Below are 27,943 nucleotides of genomic sequence, written 5' to 3'. Positions count from 1 at the left end.
ATGGGCTCCGCTTCGTCCTCCTACCGGGTCATCTACCTGGACGTGGACGGCAGGATTCAGAAGGTACGACAAATACACAACTGTACGGAGGCTACATCACAACACTGTTAGTAAAAAAAAAAAAAAAGAAGAAAGAAAATGAAATAAGAAAAATATAACCTGGATAACAAAACTACAAAAAAAAGTAATAACACACACCTTAATTAGGCATGGAAGGTGCTTAATTAGGCATGGAAGTCCAAAATGGCCAAGAAGAAGCTGGGGGAATGTGGCAGGTTGAAAGGTGGTGGTGGTGGTGGGGGGGTTTACTATCAACGAAACAAACATGAAAAGTGACACTGAATAAAAACAAACAAAAAACAAAACAAGGTAACTTTTGGAAAATGGGCATTTTGAAATAAAAGTTACCATAATGACAAAAGACCCCCAACTCTTTATAAAGTGGTGTATAATTGTTTTAACTATTTATATTATTGTTATTATTATTTATAACGATCAAGCAGAATTGTTAATATTGAATTAGCCTGTGTCAATATTATTGAAATGGTATTGGTTCCTTTATAGCTTTTCAGTAATTAGGTTATTAATTTAATAGTTGATTAATTAATTAATTAATTCATTCATTAATTTCATATTGCCCAATTCTCTAGAGATAACACAGGATGTTACAAAGTTGGTGTGGTAGCCTAGTGGGTACAATTTCTTGAAATGTATAAAGTAAATCTCTATAGTAATATATATATATTATATATTACATATATATTACTGGTGCAGAGCGACGCACCGATAATATATATACATATATTACTGTGTATATATCAATAATTGTAAAAAAAAAAAAAAAAGCTACAGTAGCTTTAAGTCACTTAAATTGTAATATTGTGTACCCCATACGACAGAAATGCTACTGTGATGTTTTAAGGGATTAAACAAATGCCATAAAACATCATAAAGTTGCTATAAATTCACAGTCTGCATAGTGGACGCGTCCGCAAGTCCATATGTGGGGTTTTTAATGGGATGTGGGTGTGAGTTTTAATTTTGTCAGCAGCGGTTTGTTATCGTCTCCGGACCACCTGGGCTCAACAAACTAAAAGAGAACCGCGTCCTTGGTTCTTGGAACCCTTCCGAAAACATTATTGTAGCATTATTATTATTATTATTATTATTACTATTGTTATATACCTCCTGTAATATTGAGATGCCACAGAAAGATTTGAGGCGTGCTTGGGTTCTGTGATGATCACGGGGAGCGTCAGGTCTGCTTTTATTGTCGTGTGCTGTGTATGATTTACAGTAAACTGAGTACATTATGCACAAACGCTGGCACTGAAAATAGTGTGACTCATCACCATTCACTGTAACCTAATGTGTGTGAATTGGTGACTATTTACAGTCCGTACAGTATAATCAGAATAATCTGGCAGGTTTGTTTCTGCTCCACTGACCTCTAGACACTGACACTCCGCAGTCAACATATTAAACACACGTTCAATTGGAGAATCCAGGGCCTCCAACAAAACATGCGAGAATCACAGACGTGGACCTGTCAGGTCGCTACCTTTACCAGCTATAGCTTTGACAGCTATTCCTTTCACACGCCAGAGCCTTTCTTTGATGTCGGACGTTAATGGTTTCATAATAAAGCTTGCAAATATTGAAGCAAACTGTACTTTAGAGCCCCTGCAGATCCAGCAAGACCGGGAAACACTGACGAGCTGACAGCAGCATTATGTGACGATGTACTACACCAAACCAAATGAAGAGTTCGATCCCGCGTCAGAGACCCCCCCCCATCCCATTGCCTGGACCTGTTCACCCTGTTCAGTCTGCAATCTGGCACACATTCGAACGCACTTTCGTCCACTGTTGGCCAGTCATTGTCGCTCGAAGACAGTCAAGGGCAGCGTCCCATTCTTGCTAACGCGGAGGGGCTGCCCTGCTGAAGTCCACCTCCAGACTGGAGCGCCAAGGCGGGGAGAGAGTGTGGATGGGGAGCTTCTGTTTACATTGACAAACCCCATGGAGGAGGAGGAGGAGGAGGAGGAGGAGGAGGAGCGGGGCAGCTCATAAAATGCCATATAATGAGGTTTATGCCTCACCGGCACTTTTAGTGTTTATTGCGCTAGTGTGTGTCTTCTTTTATGGAGTTCACACGCAGAGTGTGTGTGTGTGTGTGTGTGTGTATGTGTGTGTGTGTGTCCCAGCTGCACAAAACCTTTTGTCAATTCCTCATGCAGATGCTGCAGATGATGATTTGCGACTTGAGAACTCCTAGTGGAACCCTTTTTTCTTCTAATTGTTAAACATCTGAATGTTCTGGTCTGTGTGTGTGTGTCTGTGTGCGCGCTGTTTTCCTGCAGCATCACCACTACACCGGCCAAAATCCTCTGTATCGACCGTCCATAATATTAAGCTGTGTGACTAGGCTTTAACATTAGATTAAGTTTGAGGTCGGGGGTTGCAGACTGAAGCTTGTATGCATTCATTTGTGCGCTGCTATTAATACCGCACTGCTTTGGCCGTATAGACTTCTTCATTTGTTTTAAATAACAAATCTGTTGCATGTTCAGCTGCACCTTTCATGCACACAGGGTGGTTGAGCAGCAGCAACGTCGTGAGCTCTGCCCCCCCCCCCCCCCCCCCCAACCTTTTGTTTGTCCTTATTCAAGCTAATCAGATTCTGGTTCGCGTGATCCGCTTTTGAAAATGGCGTGCTTTTTTTTTTTTATTATTATTATTTGCATCATAGTGGATGTGGCTGGTTTCTATGGTGTGGGATCATCATCCATCATTATCATCAGCAGCAGCAGCAGCAGCAGCAGTAGCAGGGGGGGGGCCCATTGTGATTACGAGTGGGGTTTGTCATTGAAATCAGTCGCGGCATCTTCAAACGAGGGCGTGATACTGTCGTGGGTGCTAAAAGTAAATAAATGCATCCCGAGGAGCATTTCAGCTGATCGAATCTGTTCATGTAGTGCGGAAACGCAGCATTCAAAGTGCTGCTGTATTACCCCCCCCCCCACCCCCCCCCCCACCTCAAAAAAACCCAAAACATGTTCAGCTTTTTTTCCATCAGTGAAAGAGCTTCAGAGTCCCTCTTTTGGCTCCTTTTTAAAGCCCCCCCCCCTGTTTTTCTTTACTAAAGAGGTGCAAAACCAGCATTGTATGCCTCTTCTTTATCAGTAAAGTTCAGCATTGTTTTTTGTCCTGGCAGTAAATGACGGCAAAACGTTCGTGACTACAAAAATGTCATGTCGCGTAGGAGGGAACGCCAGTGCAGCGCTAAGTGACTTAGTAATAAATTGAATGAGCCGTTGAAAAGAAGTCATCTTTTCCGCTGTGTTCGCAGGCTAAAGAAGGAAAAAAAAAAAAAAAAAAAGAAAAACCCCACCAGCCCCTGTCTCCCCCACCTGTGACAGGCTGCCACTGCCAGACCGCTGAAGAGCTCTTTGACCTCCCCTCCTCCTCCGCAATCATCTCTTCTTTCGTCCCTCCTGACTGCACTTGTTAAACACCCCCCCCCCCACCTACCCCCACCCACCAACCCTCTAACACTGCCAGGGCCTCCACCGTGTTCATCTCTGTGACTTGGCTCGCCTTGTTGTTGGGTCTTCAAAGCCATCCCATGCAAAATGCTCCTCCTTTATCTATGTGGGTCATCCGTCCTTGTGTGCCGCAGCGCGACGCACAAGGACGTTTGTCATGTCCAACGACGGCGCTCGACCTTGTGAACGGACTGGTGGGTGGGGGGGTATTTACTGCCGTCCGTGCTGCAATGTGCGCTTTTCTTTAATCAGAAGAAGAGCCTCGAGCGTGGGAAGCCCGCACATTCAGACTCAAGAGTTTCTCCCCAGTGGTTGATTGCTCCACTTTCACGTTACTGTAGTCAGAGGAGGAAGGGGAACTGTAACATCCTGCTGCAGGAGGACTGTTCGTTTGTTGTGATTTGCGCACATGAGAACACGCAGGACTAGAGCCATGCTTGCGCGGCAGAAAGCAAACATTTGTTGAATGGATGGGACATTGTATGGTGGCCCTTTTAGGACATTTCAGACTTATCTCTCTGTGCCATAGAGCTCCGCCGTTGTCCATTATCATGAACACACACGCTGTAGTTTATTTTTGACTCGATCCCACATGCACCGTCCCGCAGCCAGAAATACTGTCTAAACGTGTGTTCATTCGCTGCTGAAAACAGTCCCCGAACAAATGCACTATTTCCTCCTATTTGAGTGGCGTTTGTTGATTGTTGTTGTTTTGTTACTGAGGCTTTTCGAAAATGAAACTATATATGTGAGACTCATTTTTACTAATGTACGTCTTTAGTAAGAACCATCGCGTTGAACTTGATATATCACAATAAGTAATCCTTCTTTGAAGCTAACGTCAGTGACTGTCCTGATACTAAGTTAAGCTAACTTATGTCAGGTATAGGGGGAAAAAAACAAAAAATTTTTCAAAGAACATTTTTATGTAATAAATGTCAGTATGATGCCAAAAGGTGATATTTGCAAATCACCTATGTCCCTCTGTGTGTTATTGTGGTAAGCAGTCCCAAATGATCTACTTGAAAGTGTTTGTTTGCAGCTGTGTCATGGCGCTAACATGACAACGTGTGACCTAGTATGTAAATGATAGAATCCATGGAGAAAAGCCTTCAGTGCCATTCTTTGCTCTTCTTTCAATGAAGAAATGCTCTCCAGTTCTGATGTAACAGATGCTACAGCAGCGTTCATGCTAACCTCTTTAGGACGCGCCATCGTTGCATTCCTACGATCAGTCGCTTCTCGCCGCCATGACATCTGAACCACGGCCGAAGCCGCCAGTTGTTCCTCATAGGAGGCCACAAGCGGATAACCCCAAGCCTGGCAAGATGGATTCTCCCGTGCCGTACGTGCCATTGTATTTAAGCATTATAGTGCTTCAACAAATGCATCCCCTTTATTCAGTAAGGGGAAGCAAAGTTATGGTTTTGCTACCCCACTTTTTGTCTTTTTGAAATTAAACTTACCATACAGTCCCCGCCATCAGGTGATTATAATTAATGCTATTTTTCTACTCTGGAATGGGAGCACCGGTACTGTACAATTTCCCCCCGGGGATCAATAAAGTATTTCTGATTCTGATTCTGATTATAGTTAAGCAGCCTCTATTAGTGCCATTTTACTAACTGACAGAACAAGTAATAAAAAAAAAATCACCACATTCTTGTACCAACCTATGAGTTGCTTCGGTTCGACCCCGTCGCTTGACTGTCAATCCACTCAGGAGTCTTGACTGTGTACAAAGGTGAGAAAGATGCCATTTAGCTTAACATAGGAAAAGACAGGCTAGCGTACGTTGAATAAACCTGCATGGCCCCGGCTGGCTCCAGCCAAACTTTAAATGAGTAGGATTGCACCGTCGGCGAAATGCCGAACTGATTTGCGAGTCGACGTTAGCTAACTTTGCCAGCCCGCCCCCCCCCCCCCCCCCCCCTCAAATTAGCTCGCTGATCGAACGAGTTCACTTCACATTTAGGAGAAGAAAATCCTTTACACACGTGCTCCGGCTAGGGTTTTCAGCACGGTGCGGCGCGGACATATACTTTTACCAGAGCAGATAAAACCGTCAGCTGCGAGCTACAGTAGTTTCACAAGTCATATCCGAAGCTGGTCTCGTGTTTCAAACTGTTTGAGCATGAAACCATAGTGCATCACAGAGATGGCCTCCTAACGGCAGACGGTGGACATAACGTTTGTTGAACATAGATTCAGAACGATGGTTTTCTACGCCATGTTAAATAAACATAATTTAAAGGTATGCAGAGAAGGACTGTCTCCCGCTATCCCTGAAAGAAAGCAGTCGCGTTGTCGCTGCAGTCAAACAGTGTACAGGTTGGTCTCGGCTACAGTAGTTAACCCATTTAGTGGTTGTATTTGAGACCTTTTTTGACAGAATTGATCGTTATTGGGTAACGATTAATCAACTATTCGACTACCTTTTTTGGGAGTAGTCGATGACTGCTAAAATGCAGCAGTCGTGAATACCCTGGCTCCGGTGGTTTGAATATCACCGGCAAGTGCACGTCACATTATAATCTTCTTGGGTTTAGGATATTCAGTTTTCTGCCAGCTTCAGCTGCACTTAGCCTCAGCTGGACTTAAGAGCTGAATGATGACATTAGCTAGCAACATGCTTACATTTTGCCTGTTAGTGTGTTAATGTTAGCATGCAGTGCTAGCTTCTGGTTCAGAGCAATACAAAGCTAAAAATAAGTTTGGACACAAACGGCTAATATTTGACACGCTCATCTAAGTCGGTAACACTACATTACTGTTTGGTTTATTTTGTTAGTATCAGCTGTAGAACTAGCTAGCAAGCTAATGCAAAGACCAGAGAACAAATAAAAAAGAAAAGATCCTGTCACATAGGCAGTATTTTTACTTTTGGTAACTACTGGGTCAATGATATGTTCCTCCTTGTCACCATCATAGACAATAATGTCAAACAAATGGGACATGTTTTACTCTCCCCACTTTTCAGAGATTGCCACCGTGTTCATATGTGGATTTCATGTTTTCATTCTTGTCAGACGGTGTTGTTCTCCCCTCAGGTGGTGTTCAGTAGATTCTGCAGCCCATGTGACATTAAGGAGCTGTTCTGTACAGCCCTAGGTGTGCCAAGGTGAAACACACACACACACACACACACACACACACACACACACACTCACTCGCACATTCATACCTCATCAGCTCTGTGAATTCTCTGTCAGCTTTAGCAGTTTGCAAACAGCACAGTGATAATTAGCTCCCATGAAAGCGCTGTTCCGCTTTCACTTGACATTTAATACCAATGGATGTGTGATTAATACAGTATTACAGCAATACCTTTTTTTCCCCCAGTGCTGCTGTGTATTTAATTATGTTTTCACACAGAAGTCATCACCTGAATCATAACGTCAGCGTAGGTTACGCCCAGTTAATCCTCCATCGCTATTTTGCTTTGGAGTTCAGGTGGACGTGACTCCTGTTCAGTCGTGACTTATCATGTTGTATAATCTGTACACGGACAGTCCTTCATTTACAAGCAGGGAGCTGGAAGTGGTATAATTGCAAACTGAACGTCAGAAACATCTGGAACCGATGTGTGACAGTTGTTTTTTTAAACTCATTTTCACAATGAACAATAGCATTATTTGTGTTTTTTGTAACGAGTGCAACACTGATTCCACATAGTGATTGCTACTCCTCCTGAGGTTGAGGGTTTGACATGGGTAAAGCCAGTCCTTATGGGATGACGGGGACCTTTTATGCACGTTCCTTCTTAACAGAAACTTGCGGATATTTAAACTTGATGCGTAGCATTCAGGCCCGAATGAGGAAACTGAAACTGCAGGTTGTTTCTATGAAATGTATGTATAATATTTATATTATTATTGAAATTATTTATTATACATCTAATTTTAACTTTCTAACTTTAATATATATTTTTTTGATCTCTGACTCGACGCCCATTATCATACACCCGTCACCCCAGTAACTCAATTAGGCGCAATCCTTGTGGAATGAGTGGATAAAATGTCAGACAGATGTTTTCTCTTCTGTTTTAATTCATTAAGCTCAACGTTGTCCTATGAACAAGCTCGACTTCCAATCCTTTAAAAAAAATGTGTGTCTGTGAGCACCCGCCCCCCTTTTGTATTTAGTCTTTTAAAAAACTGGACCAAGTCTGAATCAAACAACCAATCAGGGTGATCAGGGGGGTCTGTGTTCTGATTCACGCTCCAATCGAGAAAGGTGGAACCTCCTGTAGAAGCCCTTTGTTTGTACAGTCGATGTGATTGGCCAGTTAAGTGCTAGCTAACCCCTGATTGGTTGTTTGACTCAGGCCTGGTCCAGGTTTTAAAAAGACTAAATACAAAAGGGGGCGGGTGCTCACAGACACTTTTATTTTAAAGGAGCCCTTCAATTAGATATTGTTAGAGACATGCAATGGTCAGATTTAGTGATTTCAACCAGAATTATAATTCAATAATATTGCCTACTGTGGCTTTAAGAGAAACGTAGAAAGAAATCTCTCACATTCATGTAGCCTTACAGATGTGTGTGTTTTTTGTTTTCACGCAGGAACACTAATCTGTCCCTGCTGGATTCGTCCGGAGCCATGGTGTCCATCGACCCCACCATGCCACACAACACAGAGAGGTATCGGAAAAGCCTGCATCCCACTGATCTGTCCTCATTGATTCATTGACTGCTTGACAGAACGTTCGCTCAGTCCACCAGCCGGCTGTTTGATTGAAAGACACATCCGCTGATTGACTGTAAATCCCCGGTGTCCCCTGCTCCCTCCTCCTCGGCTGTTAACGTATTGCCACGACGAGCCGCCGTGAAATGTGATCTGTGGGCCTGCGTTAGAAGCCAGGCCGCTGTGACTGGAGCCCTTTAATTCAGGAGTAATAATCATGACAGCCCAGGTTAGAAGAAAGAAGCCTTCTTGGCTTCTGTGAACATAGTGTACCATTAGTGACCATCTTTGGTAAAGTGACATTTACTAGTTTCCGGGACGTTCTGAATCATGGTGGGTGCAGCGTTTTAAGTCTATTCTGATTGGACTGCTGCTTTTCAGTAAACCAATAATACTGCCAGCACTCTCAGCTTTCCTGTGGTGGAGGTCTAGATTCTGTGTATTGTGCTTCTGATTACCAACCGTAAAAGGATGTGAACAGGTTTTTTCCACTATTTCATTACCGCTCATGCGAACGCTTTTCTCGGGAATCAGCAATCGACAAACGTCATTCTCAAAAACAGAAGTGGCCCGTGTAAATGCGGCCAGTGTTTCCCACGCAGGCAATTCGACAGGGCAGAGTGCCATGAATTCTCCCACGCGTCCTGGGCAAAATGAGGCAGGTCCGCGAATACCATTTGAGGGGTGTTTTGCTAAGAAGCACGCTAAACATTTACCATGTGTTAAACTTTAAGAAGTGCAGCCTGTCACAGCTGAGCTACTGATTTACCCGCAGAGCAGCGGAGACATTAACGCGGACCCACACTGCTTGTTTGGACCACACTCGGAGCCTTTAGATTGGATGAATGCAAATAAGTGAAGTAAATAAGTAGCACGTAACATTGATTAAACAACAAGTAATACAATGAATAAGTACAGATCATGGGTCAACCACGTTCCATTACACCACTAAAGCCGACCGGCCAATTAGTGCATGGCCACCACAGGTGATGTGTCCAAAATCACTGTCCAGCCCAGTAACTCCGTCAGGTCGGCCTCTCAAGCTGACAACTCTTTCAAAATCCACATTAAGGAGCCTGTGCACAAAGCCTCTATGCTCAGTTCTTATTTTTACAGGTTCACGATTGCCACTGCAATTCGTTCTTTTAGTAATTCAGTAAATACGTCCATATGTCCGTTTTTATTGTAACCTATCGCTACAGCTCAGCCAATCTGTTTTGACTTGTTGTTGTTGCAGCAGGTGGCTAATACATGTTAACGCGATGAATTCAAATGTCTTGGAGGATTGAGGACCCAGGACTGGGCAGGTCCAAGACGTGATTATGACTCCTTGCAGCTTCGTGCTGTTCACACTGATTAAAAAGTTCTGTCAGAATGTGAAAAGAAATTGAAGTATTGAAGGGATGTAGTCACAGAGTCGGAATGACCTTTCCGGTGAACAACTGTATTCCTGACTCAACTTTCGCTAGGGCTTCATTTGTCAGCTAGATTTAATTATAAGAATTCTTTTTTCTTTTTTGAACGCCATCCAAAGACGACATTGAATTTCCTAAATCTGCTGTTTGGCGGTTCACCGTGAACCTTCAGAGAGGCATCAGCAGTCCAGTGTCATCCAAATTGTCCACTTAGACCAGAACAAAAAGGTGGACTGACCGGCAATTTCTCTTTGTGTTACCCTCTGAACTCCGCAACGGAAATGGTCCACCAGTGCCTACATTGGTGCTCTTGCTTATAGCGGCGTCATTCCTTGGAGTGCCTTCAAATGCTTCACGTCCCTAAAATCTGTACGACCTCAGCTGAAAGGTCGTGTAAGTCAATAAACCATAATGACTGATAAAAGTCTGCATCTCTTGCAGACCCATTTTATGGCATAGGAGAGGGATCAAGTGTTTGAAGGACCTTTTCAAGGAAGGGCACTTCATTTCTTTAGAACAGTTAAAGAAGGGACTTAAATATTGCGGTTTCTTTAGATATTTACAGGTACGTAATTATGTCAAAACACACTTCTCTCTAACAACCCCACAGAGTACCATGATCGATGAATGTTTGAACATGGATCCAGTTGGTAGGGTATCTGGTGTTTGTATTATATGATAGCATTCAGAGAATACTGAATACTTGCCATATTGGCTATAAATTGGCAGGCCGCAATTTCATTGATACACTCATCATCAATATGCGTCAGACATGCTGCTGTTGCACTTTAAGGTTTTGCATAGGCTGCATCTATCTGCGAGTTAGCAGGCCGAACTCTGCCCTGGCTTAGGCCAAACCTGCATCAGGTGCAGTCGAGACCCAGTTAGCCTTAGCCACGTGTTTTGGTTATGTCCCAAACTGATCCCATTTCGGACAGGTATATTTGACCCATTGACCCACTGACTGCAGAGACACCAATGACAATGTACCAGGCCTGAGGCTATAGCATTCTCTACCTTACTTGCTAGACATCTGATACTCCTTAGTTGCTATGCCATCATCTCACAAGCGCTGGGTGGAGGAAGTAATGTCCCATCTTAAACTCAGCTATTTCCCCAGTGCCTATATTGGTGTTTTTGCTTATTGCGATGTCATTTCCTGTATTATCTTCAAATGCTTCATATCCCTAAAATCTGAATAACTTAAACTAAACCTAAGCTGTGTCATAAATTAAAACTGCACCACGGCCGCACGGAACGCCGCCAACTTGCGACGCAACGTGATGGCCCGAAAGACAGGTCGATTTACACAGAATTATGCAAACAACCGGTCCAGGGGAAACGCCAATAAAAAAAACGGGCTGCTGCTGAGGAAGACTGTATCTGTTTTTATCTATTAAATGTGGCGGCAGTCTCTCCATGAGTTCAGAATCATGTGGCCGTCCCTGTGGTCTCTAATGGAGGGGGTCGTAGAGGTGCTTGAAATGACGCACCGGCTCAGCAGGTCTGGTTTCACGGGCGTCCGTGTTGAAATGTTGCGCTTAAGTCGGAGGCACGTAAAAATGGATTGACCCTTCAACGTGAATGATGACAATTGCCCATGGTCTGGTTAGACAAATCCCTTAACACTCCACTTCCAAGGTTGTAGACACATGCATTCACACACATGCACACACTGATTAGGGAGGTGTGTGTGTGTCTATGCTTGTGTGCATGTTTGCTATCTTATCTCAGGGTAAAATCTGAAACGGCGACCATCATCTGAGAGTGATCTTCCTTGTAAACAGGGTGTGTGTGTGTGCGTGTGTGTGTGTGTGTGAGAGATAGCATGCGTGTCTGTCTTCTAGTTGGATACCCAGCATCCCTACTCTCAAAACTAACCTGTGTGTGTGTGTGTGTGTGTGTCCTGTTGTGTTGAAGGTCACCGTACAGAGTGGTGCCTATGACTGGAGGACAGCTTGCTGGTGAGTTCCAGGGACTACATGCACACACACACACACACACACACACACACACACACACACACACACACACACACACTCACTCAGATAGAGAAAATATCATCAAACATCAGAAGTGTAATTGTAATCATGATTATTAGTTACACATACACACACACACACACACCGTGACAGAGTTAAAGTGCCATATGTTCACTCAGGTTTCTTATTTACTTTCTTGCCAAGCTTGCAGAGGGTTCTCATCTACCTCTGGGCCATAAAAGCTTGAACAAGCTTGTTTTGCCGACCTAAATTGACTCTCCTCGCATGTTAGCAGAGCAGCAGCAACGCCTGTAGACAAGCCTTTAGAATTAAACTGATAATACCCACAGCGACCAATGACATCCAGTCAGCACAAAGTCTAGTCCAGAATCTTCAACCGTAGACATATAATAAGTCGACCGGCGTTAAAAGGAAATATATGTTTTCTTATGCTTGATTTGTTTCTTGATCTTTAGGTGGTGTTCAGCAGCATTTGCTGCAAATGTAATGTTTTCTGCCAAATATGGACTTGAGGATTATTTGGCTTGGTTTAAAAATGATTTACACAAGGTTCTCAAATAAAACCATTTCCAAGACTGGTTAGAAGGTTGACGTTGATTCTCCAAAAGCCGGAACGAACAGTAAAACACAGGAGACGTGTTTGAAACGAGAGAAATCAGCTAAATCACGTCGTTGGCGCCACTGAAGAATGCAAAGCAAGTGGTGTAACTTTCCATCAAAAGTGTGTTTGAAGGTTGGCTTGCAAGAAAGCAGCAACATTTTGTCCGTTATGACCGACGCTATATTGTACAGTCACTCCAAAACATGTCTCAGAAGGTGTGTGCTCATACATGTGTCTGTAACGCAACCAGCTGGGACCCAAACATGGCGTGTTAGTCAAAATGTGGAGGAAAATCCATGTGAACTCGTTGAACACCTCTCTCTTTTTGGTCCACCCACACACACACACACACACACACACACACACACACACACACACACACCTGGGAAAAACATCTATAAAAAGCTCCTGATCTCATAACTCACTTCACTCCAATAGTTCAAAGCCATATAAGTGGTTTTATGGAGACTTAACATCACATCAGTGGTAGCGCTGAACTCGGACACTGACCTCCTAAAACTCTGCTCCGGCGTATTCGCTCGCTGCTCCTCGCTCTTCTCACAACAGCCCTAATAAAACGCCATCAGCCACAACAAGTCACTGACCGCTACCGACTGCGGATTCATTTCGCCCATATCGAAAGAGCGAAGCAGGTGGTGGGGGAAGTAAACAACTGTCACACCTCATCAAGAGCCGTGACAGATGTTGTAGACAGCAGCAAGATATGGTCGGTTCTGATGGAGCTGATTGCCAGCAGGACCTTTAGAGGCACGGAAATCTTTCTTTGAGCACCCTGAAATGCTTTTGATCAAACGAGAGTATTATGCAAGGCGTCGATCACACCCCCATTCCTGTGTCTGCTTCTTTGAATAAGTTCAGCAGACCGCTTATCACCACTGACTCCATAAGGGTATGCCAAGAGTTCGCATTTTTGTCTCGAAAGTCAGTGGGTTTTTTGTTAGATGCCTGAAATAAGGTCTGTGGTTAATGCAAGTTTATGAGATTTCAACGTTTTATTCGAGCTTTTACGCGGCTGCTAACAAGCGGCTAAATGAGACTACAGAGGTTGTCGGGGACAGTAAACGTCTTCACGCCGACACACGGAAAGTCATCTACTCACTAGTCCGCCTTTACAGCCTCGTTGTGTTTATACTCTACATCTATCTATATTCTCTTAAAAGTGAAGCTCAGCGGTGGTGACATCGAAGTAATGCGACCGTGGTGTAGCTCCTTTATAGCCTAACGTTAGCTTTTTACTTCCATTCCATTTACGTCATCATCATCATAAAAGTGGCGTTCATTAGTGAAGATTGTCTCGCTGAACAAAACGTTGAAGTATCATAAACTTTTGTTTTGGCACAGAGCTTATTTTCTGGATGGAAAAATCCCATTGGCTTTTTGTCGAGGGAACCAGGGCGATGCTAACTTCCGGGTTTGGCCTACAGAAATACGTCCTCCCTGCAACAACTCTATTAACTAACGGCTTAACTGAGAATAAGCCAAGCCACCTACGAGGTCCAGAAACTCTTAATGAACCATATCATCGTTTGCTTGCTTAGTCTCATCATCTATTAAAGCAATCAGTGCGTTCAGTTTTTCAGTTACAGTCTCAGAATGACCACCGCTATCCTTTATTGAAAAGATGGAACCACCTTTTGCTTGTACCTCGCATTCAAATCAAAGGCTTTCATAGCTTCTAAAACCTGAACGCAAGAAGCTCCTGGCGTAACAGAAAGCTGCATCGCTGCTGAGCAAATACAAATAACTCCATTTGCTGAGATGCAGATGTTCCAGCCACTCATCTGCATTTTCCCCAGTAGCGTACATTTCACCACCTTGCTGCCGTCACAGGAATTTCCTGGATCATCATAAACTTCTTTTAAGGGAACAATAAATCCATCTGTTTAGACACACTTCAGCCCGAGCACTATAGGTCCGCTTTACGACCTACTTACGATCCTTGTTAGAATTACCTTTTTTTTCTCATGGCTGGTCTATTTGGACTGAATGAAATCCTCCAAATCTGAGGTTCTGGGTTAAAAAAAAAGAAGAGCAATCAACTCAGATATATGTTTAAATATTGTCACGTTCTGATGTTAAAGTCAGCGTGGAACTGCTCGGCTTCACGCCAAACCCACCTCAAATAATGACGAAGCCTGAGCCGGCTTCATTAATCACAGAGAGGAATTTTTTCAACGACACTGTTGGACCCCCACCCCCCGCATGAGAAACAGAATGTGAGTGGCACAATGTACAAACTGCTGCCGGTTTGTTTTTACAGTTTCTTGTAGCTGCGAGTTTATTGGCCCGTGGCGGTTGAACTTTGCCCACTGCGTGTGGAGCTGTCGTCCAATGGCAGGGCTTTGTTTATGCCTGCCCAGCCTGTTGTCCCCAGCGTGTGGGAAGAGGAATCAGAAGTGACTTGTTGACACGTCAAGCTGTCAGCCGGTTCTTATTCACTTCAGACGCTCTGCTGGGCACCGATGGTGAGACACCAGAGGCAAAGGGGGGCACATTTGTATTTATTTATTTATTTTTCCTCCTCTCGCTCTTCTGGCTCTGCCATCTGTTGCTCTGGCCATCTGATGCTCTCCGATTGGCTTACGTAACCTCTGTGTGTATTCATGTCCTTGTGTGTGTGTGTGTGTGTGTGTGTGTGTGAAAGAGTGTGAGCAAGCGTGTTTATCAGGACTATTGATGCACTGTAACTCTAGTTGTATTTATAATGAAACATTCTGCCTCAGTGGATTCAAGCTGTTTACCAGAGACACCTCTGTGTGTGTGTATGTGTGTGTGTGTGTGTGTGTGTCGCTCTCTCCTCAGATAAAGAGGAACTCTTTCAGAATGTGCTGACGCAAGTAGCGGAGCAGTTTTCAAGGTAAGCAGCCCAGGCTGAATGTGTTCACACGGCGGCAGATCTTCACCCGCCTCGCTGTTGGCTGCTAGTGTGGAGAGATTACACGCGCAAATCATTTTCTTTAGCTTCCATTACTCTCTTGATAGCTCCATCACAATGCGCCCCTTTTTGGGTTGAAAGTATTCCGCAACCCCAAAGAAGGCTGCTTCGCCCTAAACCCAGCAGCTGCAATGTGTGTGCATGTGTATCTCAGTGCATCTCGTGGCGCTGCTGTCTTCTCTTTTGTCAATTCACCCAATCTGCTTTTGTCTTTTTGCACTTTGTCACTAATTCTAATGATCCAGACATGATATATATATATATATATATATAAATTTTTTTTTTCCCTCTCGTCAAGTGCAGCGACACATAAGAGCAGATGAGATGTGCACAGGACTAGGGTTAGGACGGGGGGGGGGACAATGCAGCAGGACATCAGACTGAAGATACTGTGCAGTTGCTTGTGTGTGCAGTGTTGGAGTACGAATAGGTAGATATGAAGTGAGGTTTCATAATATAGTCCGAGAAAATGATTTAACAGTAGTTCCGGGTTCGGTGATGGCACCGTTATTACATAAACCACAGAGGATAGACTGAAGGGCGTTATTAACTAATCGGCTCAGCATTTGTGATTCCAATTTCTAATTTTGTCAGAACAACCAATGTAGATTGGAAATCCTGGAACCTGCAAATGTTTTTCATTTCTATTTCCATATTTCCATATTCATAAATGACCTAAAACCATTAGTTGATAATGACTTCATCTACTCATCGCTGCAGTTCTGTTGGATTTTACAGTAAGTGTGGTTTGTACGTTCAATATAGACGTTAAATATCCACCTGCAGCAGGAAAGAGTAAATATACGAGAAGGTTTGTTGTCGTCATGGAGACAAGCCTCTTAAGATGCAGGTCCCTTAACCGATTTCCCTCTGTCTCCCTCTCCGTCCGTCCACAGGGCGTTCAAGATCAACGAGCTGAAGACCGAGGTGACCAACCGCCTTGCCATGTTGGAGAAGAGAGTGGAGCGTAAGTCGGTCACATTTACACACCTGGGCACCTCTGTCACCAGCTGCTGTGATCAGAAACGTACTAAAGAGTTCCAATCTCAGCTTTAAATAGTTTGAGCCTTTAAACATTCTTAAAATTCTTTAAAGCTGCAGTGAGCAATATTAATGAATTTAAATTTTGGTTGAAATAACTCATTTTGACCACTGCATGTCACTAACAATATCTAATTGAAGGGCTCCTGTAAAAAAAAAAATGTTAAGGGCTTATGACCTATATGCTGCAGCCAGCCACCGGGGGGGTCAAGACGTTTCGGCTTCACTTTCGGGGAGCTGTCATGTCGTCCATCTTTATATACAGCCTGGACCGACCGACGGTAATTGTCAGAAATGGGGTTCTTGAAGTGCTGTACAGTAGTGCTCGGACTGATTGGTGTACATCAGTGTGTAGAGATAACTGCATGCCTCAAGTGCATGTCGTCTGAACCTGTGTTGCCCCACAGTTTATGAGCCTGCGATTAGATAAGTTGAAGCCGCGCAGGCTATGTGGTCTGCTAACCCACCTCCAGAGGCCGTTGACCTCGTGCCGTTATTAGAATCCACTGAACGTTGGCCACATTTGAACCCCTTTAGAGCAGAAACGAATGCATCGCCATCTTCGCACATCCACCCTGGAGTGGCGCAGCGTCGCCCCTCGCGTCCTCAGCTGACACATTATCAGTTTCCAGATTGATTGTTTGCCGTTTTTATTAACTGCGAGGAGGAAGTTTGCTCCCCTGAGTCTGCCGACCGGTCTTGGCACTCGCCGCAGACGCGCCAACTCTCTCGAGATAAAAGCCAGCTATAAAATAGGATCAATAAACGTGTTGTGATAGCCAGGCTGTCCTGCCATCACGTCCTTTTTATAATATAGGTCTCGGTGTTCTCGACAGGCCAGCTGTTATAGCAATTACCCACAGGAACATTTAATCAGTGACCACTTTGCAGTCATTCCATCCTTCTTAGTAAGATAAAAAGATAAAGGTCAAGCTGAATATGCGAGTTGTACATTGAGGCTCCAGCCCACCGTGACCCGGCTGGATGAACCTGAAGTTAGGAGGCGTAGTCTCAGTGAGCCACTCCTATCCGGCCAGGTGTCAGTCAGTAGAATGAAGTCCAGGTTGTGGTTTACTTTAACTACCTGACGTTTCACGAAGCCATGTTTATTTTTCAAGGTGCGATGGCTTTGTGGGGTGACTTGATGGTTGAAGTCCGACCCGGTAATAAATTGTTTTTCGATTCCTGTATGTTGCAGGGAAATTACCCGATCTGGGTCTATGGTTTGTAATTACATCCACACAAAAAAAAACAAACAAACAAGCAAACGCATCAGTCTGCTGGAGATTGTGATGTGATATAACACCACTGGTGTTTCCTGTGAAACCTCACTCTGTGTAGGTGTGTATGTGTGTGTGTGTGTGTGTGTGTTGTGCAAGAAGCACCTACGCACATGTGACTACGTGTTGGTGTTTCTACATGTGTGTGGGCTGTGTGTAATGCATGACGCGTCCCCCGGCCACATTTCCCATGCATCTCACACACGCTGACACGTTACAGATACACTGTGCGCTGGCAGCCCTTTTGGCCGACGTCTTCTTCCGACTCTACATGTGTTTCCTATGCGCGGACCCTTTCAGTCACCATGACAACGTGACCTGAGTTTGCTTTGGTCACCATGGCGACCCCCCCCCCCCCCCCCCGAACTCTCTCTACTGTAGGCAGCTTTCTGGTGGTTGCGAACTGAGGTTTGGGATCAGCTCAGAACTGAGGCGTGAACCTTGACTAAAATGCAATTTGTACATCTGAACTGAGTTTGTATTAAATAGTAAACAGAATGGCAGTTGGGATTTTTAATGAATAATCATGTTTAATTAGTTATTGCGTGGATGAAAAGTATTTGAAGTTTTAAAAAGCTGAAACTGATGAAATGTGTTCATTCTGCTAACTGAAAAGGAGCTCAGTGGACGTTAGTGGTTTATGAATGGCAGGTACCAGCAGGTATCAGGTGGACGCGGGCGTAGTATGAAAGCAGTGTTGCAGTGGTGTCTATCATCTAACATCTCTATAATCAGAAGAGGTCAGATGGTCATTTGTACCACTCCTGATCTGGATCAGTTGGAAGCTGGCAGCCATTAAACTCAACTAACCTGTTTGTACAGGAAAAAAAACTGCCAGTCCAACACAAAAGGAACCGCGTTACACACAACGGAGGTTTCCGAAATGGGACAATGTTTGTTGTCGTTTGGACATTCCAATCGTCCAATCACCAGTTTTCGTTTCCGGGGATTTTGCAAAGAAAGGACCTCAAGCTCTTTCAGAAAAGACCGACTTTCTCTTCGGCATGACAGCTAAGCTAACCGTTAGCATACTGACCCTATGACTCATATCCCAGCAACGGCACACGTGCAGACGAATGTTGAATACCGATGTGAGCAAAAGTGCTGGAAAACAAGTATAATATTATGATTACTATTTTAATTGTGGTGAAAACCGGGACAGTTTCGCGTTTTAAGGATATTTGCCGGAACTCGGGACACACAGCTTGAAACCGGGGGGGGCGTCTGGTCACCTTTGTGAGAATGCTAAAATTCCCACAATGACTCAGTGCTGGTGATTAACAGGTATAATGTTTACCTTGTTCTTAGTTTGGGATGTTGGCGTGCTAACATTTGACAATTAGCACTAAACACAAAGCTAGGCTGAAAGCTGACGGGAATGTCATCGGAGTTGGACAAATTGACAGCATGAAGGTCCAAGTTTGACCTGATGATGGCGCCGGGGGTCTCTGCAAACTTTCATCAATCTCTCCCGTAGTTGTTGAGATTAATCATTAGCCGCTGCTAGCATGTCTAATAAAAACAGGAAACCCGCGTTGTTTGCAGCGTGTCTGTGTTTGCTGTGTGTTGTGTTGTGTGTTTGTATGTGCTGTCCAATTGGTGGACGTTTTTCTTCTTGACTGTATGCATCTTTTAAAGAATGCAACGCCGCATGTGTTGTTTTTCTTCTTTCGCTTGGGTTGTAAAAGTCTGATTATGAGTTGACAGATCATAAAAATGTATTCAAAATGTTACACATCAAGAGCTTAACTGTTGGTAACAAATGTTGTTTTGTTGTCGTTGTAAGTACTAAGATACATACAAACACAGCGAGCATGACTCTAAACTAAAGTAAAAAAATTAAAAGTAAATATTATATGAGAGCAACTTAAATGCATATCAAAATCTACTTTGTGGCTCATTCAAATTCAAATTCCCATGTTTGATGTCTAAATTGCGACTTGAGAACAACCCTGCAGGACCGACTTCAAGCTGACTACGTAAATTGTCGAAGTTTTCCATGAGCCCGCTCCGTCTTTCGTCCAATCTTGATAAATACATATATATATATATATATATACAGTATATATGTATTATTTTTTCCAGTACCCACTCTCCCCCTGACTGGCTGTATTGTAGTAGTAGTTTCAGATCTGACGCACGGCCACTTCACACAAGCATGCCAATTGCCTGGATACCTGGTCGCCACGGCAACAGCGTGGCGCCCACACAGATCCTCTCATGCTCTCATCACTTCGGTCGCCATGGTCACCTATTCAAATGGGATGCTGTGGAGTGCTGTCGGAGGCGACCTTTTTTGTGTTTCAGCGGGAAAAGAGGTGGATGGGTGGCAGAGAGAGGGAGAGAGAGAGAGGGGGAGAGAGAGAAGGCGCTGTGAGGACAGGAGGAGAGTCAAGAGATAAAGATATGCGCGAGTCCAAAGAGTTCTGATAGCAGCCGCAGCCCGCAAGCGAGGCCACCGGCGCAATCAGACGGCGGGCAGCTGTTAATATTAATGCTGGTGGACTCCATACAGGCGGCTGCGGGCTCGGCACAGTGAGGCCGGCGTACAGCTGCAGCATCTGCCTCTCTCTCTCTCTCTCAGTATCCACCTCCTACACCGCCAGCCCCCGGGCCCCTGCGTTGCCACACAGCAACAAGTGACTGGCATGTCTTTGTTGGATCTCTGCTCCGATTAGCTACTGTAATCACCCTCGCCGTGGCAGATTGCCCCCCCCCCCCCACAGCCCCAATTAATCACACAGGACTTCCAGACACGTCTGGGACTGCCCAACAGTACGTTCCTTTTGGTAGCCTTGACAAATAGAAAGGTTCTGACGATCCAGCCTTTCGTCTGAAATGACACCTCACACTTGCCACCCTTGGAAAAAAACCTGCAGACTGTATCTGAAGATGGCCGACGCGTCTCCACTTCCTCCCCACCGTACCAAAATGAAGCCGTCTTGCGCTGGTGACGTCATTTGGAGCCCCTTTAATTTAGCTCAATGACCCACAGTCGATCCCGGCAACTTTATATATTTGCAGCAACAAACGGTTTAATAAATATGAACTTTAATAGGACTAGTGGGGTTTTAATAAACGACTCTGTCTGTCTGCCTGTCTGTCTGCCTGCAGTGGAGGGGATGAAGGTGGTGGAGATCGAGAAATGTCGCAACGACATCAAGAAACTCCGCGAGGAGATGGCATCCAGAAACAACAGGTGGCAGCGACAACCGGCGCAACTCTCTTCTCAATTACCGACCCGGCCGTGTCATTAGTGCCGCCGAATGAACACGGAGGACAGTCTGTACAGCTGATCCTGATTAATGATTTCCCCTCGGCTTTACTGTTGGTCGTTTGGTATTACATTAGCGTCAGCGTTAGCGCAGTAATAGCAAGACTCGTAGTTGTTATTGCATTTTCAATAGTAGTTATGTTCATACAGTTTCTCGTCAGGAATGGGATCAACCACCGTTTTGCTATTCAATAGATCACTTAAGTCATTTATTAGCATTAAACGTTCTACAAAGTCTTTTCTATATTCAATACATTAAAAAAAAAAAGCCACGGGAAATAATCATATAAACACATTTGAGGCTCCACAATTATTAAAACTTAACTCATTAGTGTCAAATGTCACTTCCTCATTCATTTTCACAATACATGTTTTATGTCAATATAGACATAGATGTATATAATTTACACTATTAGTTGATAAGATTATTTATTTCAATGGTAATAGAAAATTTAAATAACTAGAAGTAGCAGTCGTAGTAGAAGTAAAGGAGAAAGTAAGGCTAAGGGTGATTCATTGATAAAAGTTTTATATGATCTTATATTTATAATATATTGCATTTGCTGTATTTATAATTATTTTAAAAGTAGTAGCACTGTAAGTACTAGTATTGTTATTCTTTTTTCTTTTTTTTTTCCCCCAGTAACTTCCTGGAAGACAATAAGAAGCTGACTCCTCGCAGAGACGTGCCCTCCTACCCCAAGGTAAGGTTTCCCCGAGAAAGCCTCTGCCACACACTGTCCACTTCCACGCTCTTGTCAGCCCGATGAGTCTGCTGACGTCAGGCGTGCTAAGACGTACCATGCCTCCACTGTGGTTCCAGGAAACAGACATGCGGCTTCCCCCGTGTACCAAATATGTTTGATTAAGATGTTTGATGTTCTGCAAACCGTTCCGTTTATACGCATGGACATTACAGTGGGTGTGTGTAGTGGTGTGAGTAGAGGTGCGCCCCCCCCCCGAGCCAGGCGGAGGCGGACAGGGTTAACTGCGAGCTCTGTTGCCTGCAGTACATGCTGTCACAGCAGACCATAGACGCCCTCAAAAAACCCGCCTTCGACGTCTGGCTGTGGGAGGCCAATGAGGTAAGACCGACCAGCTCGCTGAAACCCGTCTCACCCACAATTCCCCTCTCTCCTCTCCCTGTTCCCCCTTGTCTGCCCTGCTGCCCTTTGTGTGTGTGTGTGTGTGTGTGTGTGTGTAGTACCACCTGTCTAAGGAGACAGTAGAAGCTCTTAGATTGCCTTCATTCGATGCTTGGCAGTGGGAGCCCAATGAGGTGAGACTCGTGCCCTGATTAATCCACTGATTCATTGTTCATCAAGGACAGGTTAATTATTACTGATTAATCAACTAATGATGACATTATTAACAGTCAGGAGGTAACGTAGCTGCCTGATATCACCTACCCTGAAGTGACAGATAAAAGACTTGTCAAACACAGGTGCACCTGACAACTTTAACAGACTTCTACAACATGGAGACTCTCGACAGTTTAACAGTTAAGAAAAGTATTGATGCAGCAGGTATTGAACATTCTTCTTCCTTGGTAAAACATGGCGCCTACATTACCCATAATGCAACTCCACCACCGACAGTTGGGTCGGAGAGTTGGCCGTGTTATGCTCGTAGCAGCTAATGTAGCCTCGAGCCGCCGGCCTCAGGCAGAGATGAGGAGCGGGGCTACAGAGGTCTGGTAAGCTCGCTTCTTTCTAACTCCACACCCCCAGATTTTTTTACATTTTCAAACTTGTAGTCTTCAGACCCAACCGACCCAAGTGACATCGCTTGAGGGCATTTATCAGACTTCATGTAGATCCCTCTGGAGTCACAAAAAGGCGTTACACAACTTTTAGACCTGTAAACACACTTTGACGTGTGAAATCTGTGGAGTTCCATCCATCCAGTTTCTGCTGGTAATCCGGGGGGCGGGCCGCGGTGGCAGCTGGCAAGGTAGTCCAAACGTCCCTCTCCCCAGCAACGTTTTCCAGCTCCTCCTGGGGGTTCCCGAGGCATTCCTAAGCCAGCATGTTCTGGGTCTGCATGGGCCTCCTACGAGTTGGACATGCCAGGAAAACTGTCAAAGAGAGGCGCCCTTGACACAAGCCTGAAGCACCTCAACTGGAGGACCAGGAAATTTTGTTGGACCGACACACCCCTTTAGTGTCAGGTAGTGATTGGATGCCACAGCTGATCGAGCTGTCATGGAACCACATCACCACAGCACCAGTTTTATACCGGCTGTAATATGACATGATGATTCACCATCTAGTTCAAATCAGGGTGCTCTCAACCCCTAACCTGTTTGGTGCGGTTCCAGAGAACTCTGGTGCATTCGCCCATTTGGTCCATTTAGGCCGGTGTGAAAGCGGTCAATTGAGACCACTTGAAAAGATGGGTCCCGGTCCTCGGTACTTTTTGACAACAAAAAATGCAACAGACAGATAACAGAGGGATAACAGACAGGGTCATCGTAGGTAAGACGAAATGCTTGATTACATCAAGGTATATCAAGGTCTGGAGGTTCCTTTAAGTCCATGACTGTCCTTTGAAAACATAGAGGTCCTTATGATCCAAGACTATGATTCATGCAAAGCCTGGGTGTTTTTAAGGAGGGTTTGTGGGTCTTCCATTCATTCATAACCTAAAGTCCATTCTGTGGCCTTTACAGACAGAAGAAAATGAAACAGTGTTCTCCAAACAAATCTATCCATTCAGGGATTGTCGGAGACTCTTTACCATTTCCTGGTTATTGCTTCTGGACTCGTAGTATTTGTAATAAATACCCGCCCCGTCTCTTTTGCCATGTCTACCCAGTAAGAAGAAATATTAGGGGACCCCACATGAAACATAAACATGATTTTTTATTTTTTTTTGTATTACCATTTATTAAGATTTTTCTTCTCATAATCCTTAGGACCTGCATCTTGGTTTAGAATCAGGGAGAATACGAGAGTCTCTAGCTTGTAATTACTTCATTGAAAACCTCAGTCCTTGGTATCTTATTTGTACACAATCAAATAGAAGTTTGCTGTGCGTGCGCAGATGCTTCATTTAAGGGGCGGCTGTATCTATTTCTGGACAGTGGAAAGTGGAATACCGTAAAGTGCGAACCAGTTACAGTTCAGGGAATTGGGGTGTCATAGACTTGTTCTAGCAGGAAAATGCACAGGTAGGACTAAGGACACTGGCAACGGCTTCATTACATGTATGTGTCATTAATCCTCGTTGGGTTTTGGAGCTGGAGGTGGAATGCAAACATAACCTAAATAAGATTTGTGTGCGCCTGTGTTTGACAAGTGAACAATGAGATAAGAGAAGATGAGATGGGGACTGAGATAGGTCGATTTTGTGCGAATCTGGTCAAGTGGACAATCCCGGCAGTCAAAGCCCACTAGATCCTCCCTCTCAGACATCAGACCTTATCCTGAACCTAATCCGGATTTGGAGACCTGTCATGTTACCAGCTGCAAGAGAGCTTGTCGCACCTGTTCACCTTAACTCACGTTTACACAAGAAAGTGTCAGAAGGCTTCTACGTTTTTTTTTAGATTAAATTAAATATTCCATATCCATTTTCACTTAAAGTGTGTCCCCCCCCCCCCCCCCCTCTTATAGAGTAGAACAAGCCTATGCAGCTAACAGCTTGTGGAACCTTTGCTTTGTGCTCATAGTTTTGCAGTAATAGCCCATCTGCCAGCCATTCATCTTTTGATGTGGAGTGCATATTACACCTTTCAAGGGACTGTAATGCCGAGTGCATTTGTGAGACTAGTGTTCCTTTGTTCTTCCAGATGCTGAGCTGTCTGGAACATATGTACCACGACCTGGGCTTGGTCAAGGACTTCAACATTAACCCCATCACACTCAAGAGATGGCTGGTGAGACCTGGACCCATCTGCAAGTTCACATAGTGTTACAGAAACCAACCAACCCTTTTGCCAGACCAGAACGAGATCTCTAAACGCTTTAATGCTCCAAAAGCTGATAATGCATTTTTTTTTAATTACAGTGGTTCTTAGAGTGGTATCTCTCTCTCTCTCTCTCTCTCTCTCTCTCTCTCTCTCTCGTTATGTAGCTCTGTATTCACGACAACTACAAGAACAACCCCTTCCACAACTTCCGCCACTGTTTCTGCGTCACCCAGATGATGTACAGCATGATCTGCCTCTGCAGCCTGCAGGTAATCGGCTGCTTAGAGACTCGAGGCGTAACTCGATACTCGGACCTGACTGAAGACTTTTTATTTCTCACAGTAAGAAATAACAAAAGACAGGCCTTGCATGGCTACATATTTATTTTTTTCGGGCCTATACACATGGGCCCCAGTGATGAGTAAAAAGCACCGTTACCACAGCGTTTAAATGTTGAAATGACTCATGTGACCATCAGAGTAATCTCGTAGTGAGATGTAGTTTGAAGGCATGTAGTTTGAAGGTTGGGTGCTCGTCATGCAGGGAGGGCCTACGTAAAGACACTACGGAGCTGTGCAGTTTTGAACAATTGGATCCCTCACCCCACATCTGGCCAGGGGTCCGTTTTGTAAATTTATGTTAACAAAAACGTGTATTTGTGGTAAATTCACGTTTGCTCTAATTTACTTGTTGAGGGTCATCTGAAAAGTCTTGACAATTTAAACAGGTACGAAAGATGGAAGAGCGTGTTGGTGTTGGCTGGCCGTTACCTGCTGTTGTCAGGGTTATTCCAGTCCAAGTTTCTATGAAAAACCAGTACAAAAGTAAGATGGATTACCTGATCCTGGTTAGATTTCTGATCCACATTACATTTTTTTGAACAACTGGCCCCAGGGCTTTTGTGCTAGGCTAAGCTAACCGGCAACTGTGGCTGCAGCTTCACAGTTAGCATGCAGACGCCAGAGTGGTATCAGTCTGCTCATCAAGCTCTCGGCTGTGCTGTGAAAAACAGGAGAGACGACTGGGGATTGGGAAAGCTCAGGGGAGAGAGGATGAGAAGGAGTGCGTGTCTGAAAGGGGGGGGGGGGGCTTCGGCTTCTTCTTCTCAGTGAGTCTCCCTCTCATCTCTCCCCCCTCTGTCGTCAGGGAGGGCTATTCACTGGAGCTTGAACTATTACAGACGTAAAAGACTGACTATGAAGCATCAGCACCAGTGACGTGCTAATGAGGCCTCACGCACACACACACACACACACACTCTATGTGGCAATGTGGGGGTGGAAGATGGGATCACACACACACACACACACACACACGAGCGCACATATGGACACGATCTTTTCGTAAAAAAAAAAAAAATCGACTGAATTGATGCATTAATGAAGACAAATGTGTGCGTGTTCACTTTCCAGGAGAAGTTCACTCAGGTGGACGTTTTGATCCTCATGACGGCCGCTGTGTGTCACGATCTCGATCACCCCGGGTTCAACAACACGTAAGGCAAACACACACACACACACACACACTCGCAGAAATCCAGCAATACGTTGCCATTTAATCTTAAGTGTCACCTCATCTGTCCTTCGTCCTGACTCCTATCCCCCCTGTTGTCTCGGACCTCACGTCCTTCCCCTCTCTCCCAGGTACCAGATCAACGCCAGGACGGAGTTGGCGGTTCGCTACAACGACATCTCCCCCCTGGAGAACCACCACTGTGCCGTGGCCTTCCAGATCTTCTCTCAGCCCGACTGCAACATCTTCTCCAACTTCGACCCTGAGGCCTTCAAACAGATACGACAGGTGGGGCCGAGCGCTGCAGGGATGGCGCATTTTGGCGGGCCGACCCGGGAAGTTAGCATCGCCCTGGTTCCCTCCACAATATTTTCAGGCATCTAACCAGAAAACCCATTCAAAGAAACTCACTGACTTCCAGTCCCTTGTGCTGTCTCCCAGGGAACCATCACGCTGATCCTGGCCACGGACATGGCGCGCCACGGTGAGATCCTGGACTCCTTCAAGCAGAAGGTCGACAACTTTGACTACGCGGACGAGGAGCACGTCACCTGCGTAAGAACACTTCTGCTCACGGGCGAGGGGTGGGGGGGGTGACGCTTTGGCTTCACTTTTGGGGAGACGTCATGTCACACGTCACAAAAAAAAGAAAAAGACACATTGTTGCCATTTCATCCTCATTTGACTTGAACACAGACGGGACAGGAGACTCATTCATTGGACAGTTAGGGTGATGTCATCATGTCTTTTTTTTTTTACGTAGCAACAGTTGGAGAAGAGGTTGGGTATCATTTAATCTCAAATGCCCCCCCCCGGTCTCATCATACCAGGGTTCCCACCCACTGTATGCTTTGCCGTGTTTCATTTACTGGTCATGTACTAACCCTCTGTTCATGGTGACCTTTGCCCTCTGGAACCCTGCGCCCCGCGCAGCTGAAGATGGTGCTCATCAAGTGCTGCGACATCTCCAACGAGGTGCGGCCCATGGAGGTGGCCGAGCCCTGGGTCGACTGCCTGCTGGAGGAGTACTTCATGCAGGTGGGTCCACGAGGGACGGACTCTCCGATGTTTGGTGCACGGTAAAAGACCAGAAGGGTGGGTTACTGAAAGCCACGTTGACAGTGATCCTCTGCTCTGTCCGTCTGTGCTGCTCAGAGCGACAGGGAGAAGGCTGAGGGGCTCCCCGTGGCTCCGTTCATGGACAGGGAGAAGGTCACCAAGCCGACAGCGCAGATCGGCTTCATCAAGTTCGTCCTCATCCCCATGTTTGAGACTGTGATGAAGGTGAGCGCGTGCGGGTCAGAGTAAGAGTACTTACGGCCAATGTGAGGTGGCATTTTAACTTCCAATGACACCTTCAGAGTTAATCGGCGCAGCAGCACGCGAGTCTCCTGGAGAATTTAACAGCACTCTTATGATACGGCTAAAAGAGACAGTTATACATGTGTAATATATAGACCCAAAGTACTGATTAATGTGTGTGTGTGTGTCAACTAGCTGTTCCCACAGATCGAGGAGGCGATGGTGCAGCCACTCAGGGAGTCAAGAGACCGATACGAAGAACTCAAACAGATCGATGACGCCATGAACGAGGTTGGAGGATCTCTTTAAGTGTGCCGATGCATTTGGTTTTTTGTCACCGGTGCAGATAACTGATGCCGAGTACTGTTACCTTCAGGTGCAGAAAAAGAAAAGTGAGAACTTGACCATAGG

The 27,943-nt window shown here is 45.0% G+C and overlaps 1 protein-coding gene across 1 annotated transcript in view; it reads left to right on the top strand.

Annotated features, from left to right (window-relative positions):
* The window catches only part of pde9aa (phosphodiesterase 9aa), a 27,959-nt gene continuing 16 nt past the window's right edge, over window positions 1–27,943 (top strand). Inside the window, exons 1-18 of the mRNA XM_070914208.1 lie at window positions 1–63; window positions 6,599–6,669; window positions 8,115–8,192; window positions 11,571–11,614; window positions 15,078–15,132; window positions 16,107–16,177; window positions 20,646–20,787; window positions 21,449–21,509; window positions 21,816–21,890; window positions 24,599–24,685; window positions 24,883–24,987; window positions 26,131–26,213; window positions 26,362–26,518; window positions 26,672–26,785; window positions 27,164–27,268; window positions 27,386–27,514; window positions 27,728–27,823; window positions 27,909–27,943. The exon at window positions 27,909–27,943 is cut by the window's right edge and continues 16 nt beyond it. Coding sequence (XP_070770309.1) covers window positions 1–63; window positions 6,599–6,669; window positions 8,115–8,192; window positions 11,571–11,614; window positions 15,078–15,132; window positions 16,107–16,177; window positions 20,646–20,787; window positions 21,449–21,509; window positions 21,816–21,890; window positions 24,599–24,685; window positions 24,883–24,987; window positions 26,131–26,213; window positions 26,362–26,518; window positions 26,672–26,785; window positions 27,164–27,268; window positions 27,386–27,514; window positions 27,728–27,823; window positions 27,909–27,943 — 1,571 coding nt within the window. The remainder of the gene's footprint in view (window positions 64–6,598; window positions 6,670–8,114; window positions 8,193–11,570; window positions 11,615–15,077; window positions 15,133–16,106; window positions 16,178–20,645; window positions 20,788–21,448; window positions 21,510–21,815; window positions 21,891–24,598; window positions 24,686–24,882; window positions 24,988–26,130; window positions 26,214–26,361; window positions 26,519–26,671; window positions 26,786–27,163; window positions 27,269–27,385; window positions 27,515–27,727; window positions 27,824–27,908) is intronic.

The sequence above is a fragment of the Enoplosus armatus genome, chromosome 11, assembly GCF_043641665.1.
Source record: "Enoplosus armatus isolate fEnoArm2 chromosome 11, fEnoArm2.hap1, whole genome shotgun sequence".
Taxonomy (NCBI): domain Eukaryota; kingdom Metazoa; phylum Chordata; class Actinopteri; order Centrarchiformes; family Enoplosidae; genus Enoplosus; species Enoplosus armatus.
Note: the sequence above shows the minus strand (reverse complement) of the source record. Positions and strands in the feature narration are given on the sequence as shown.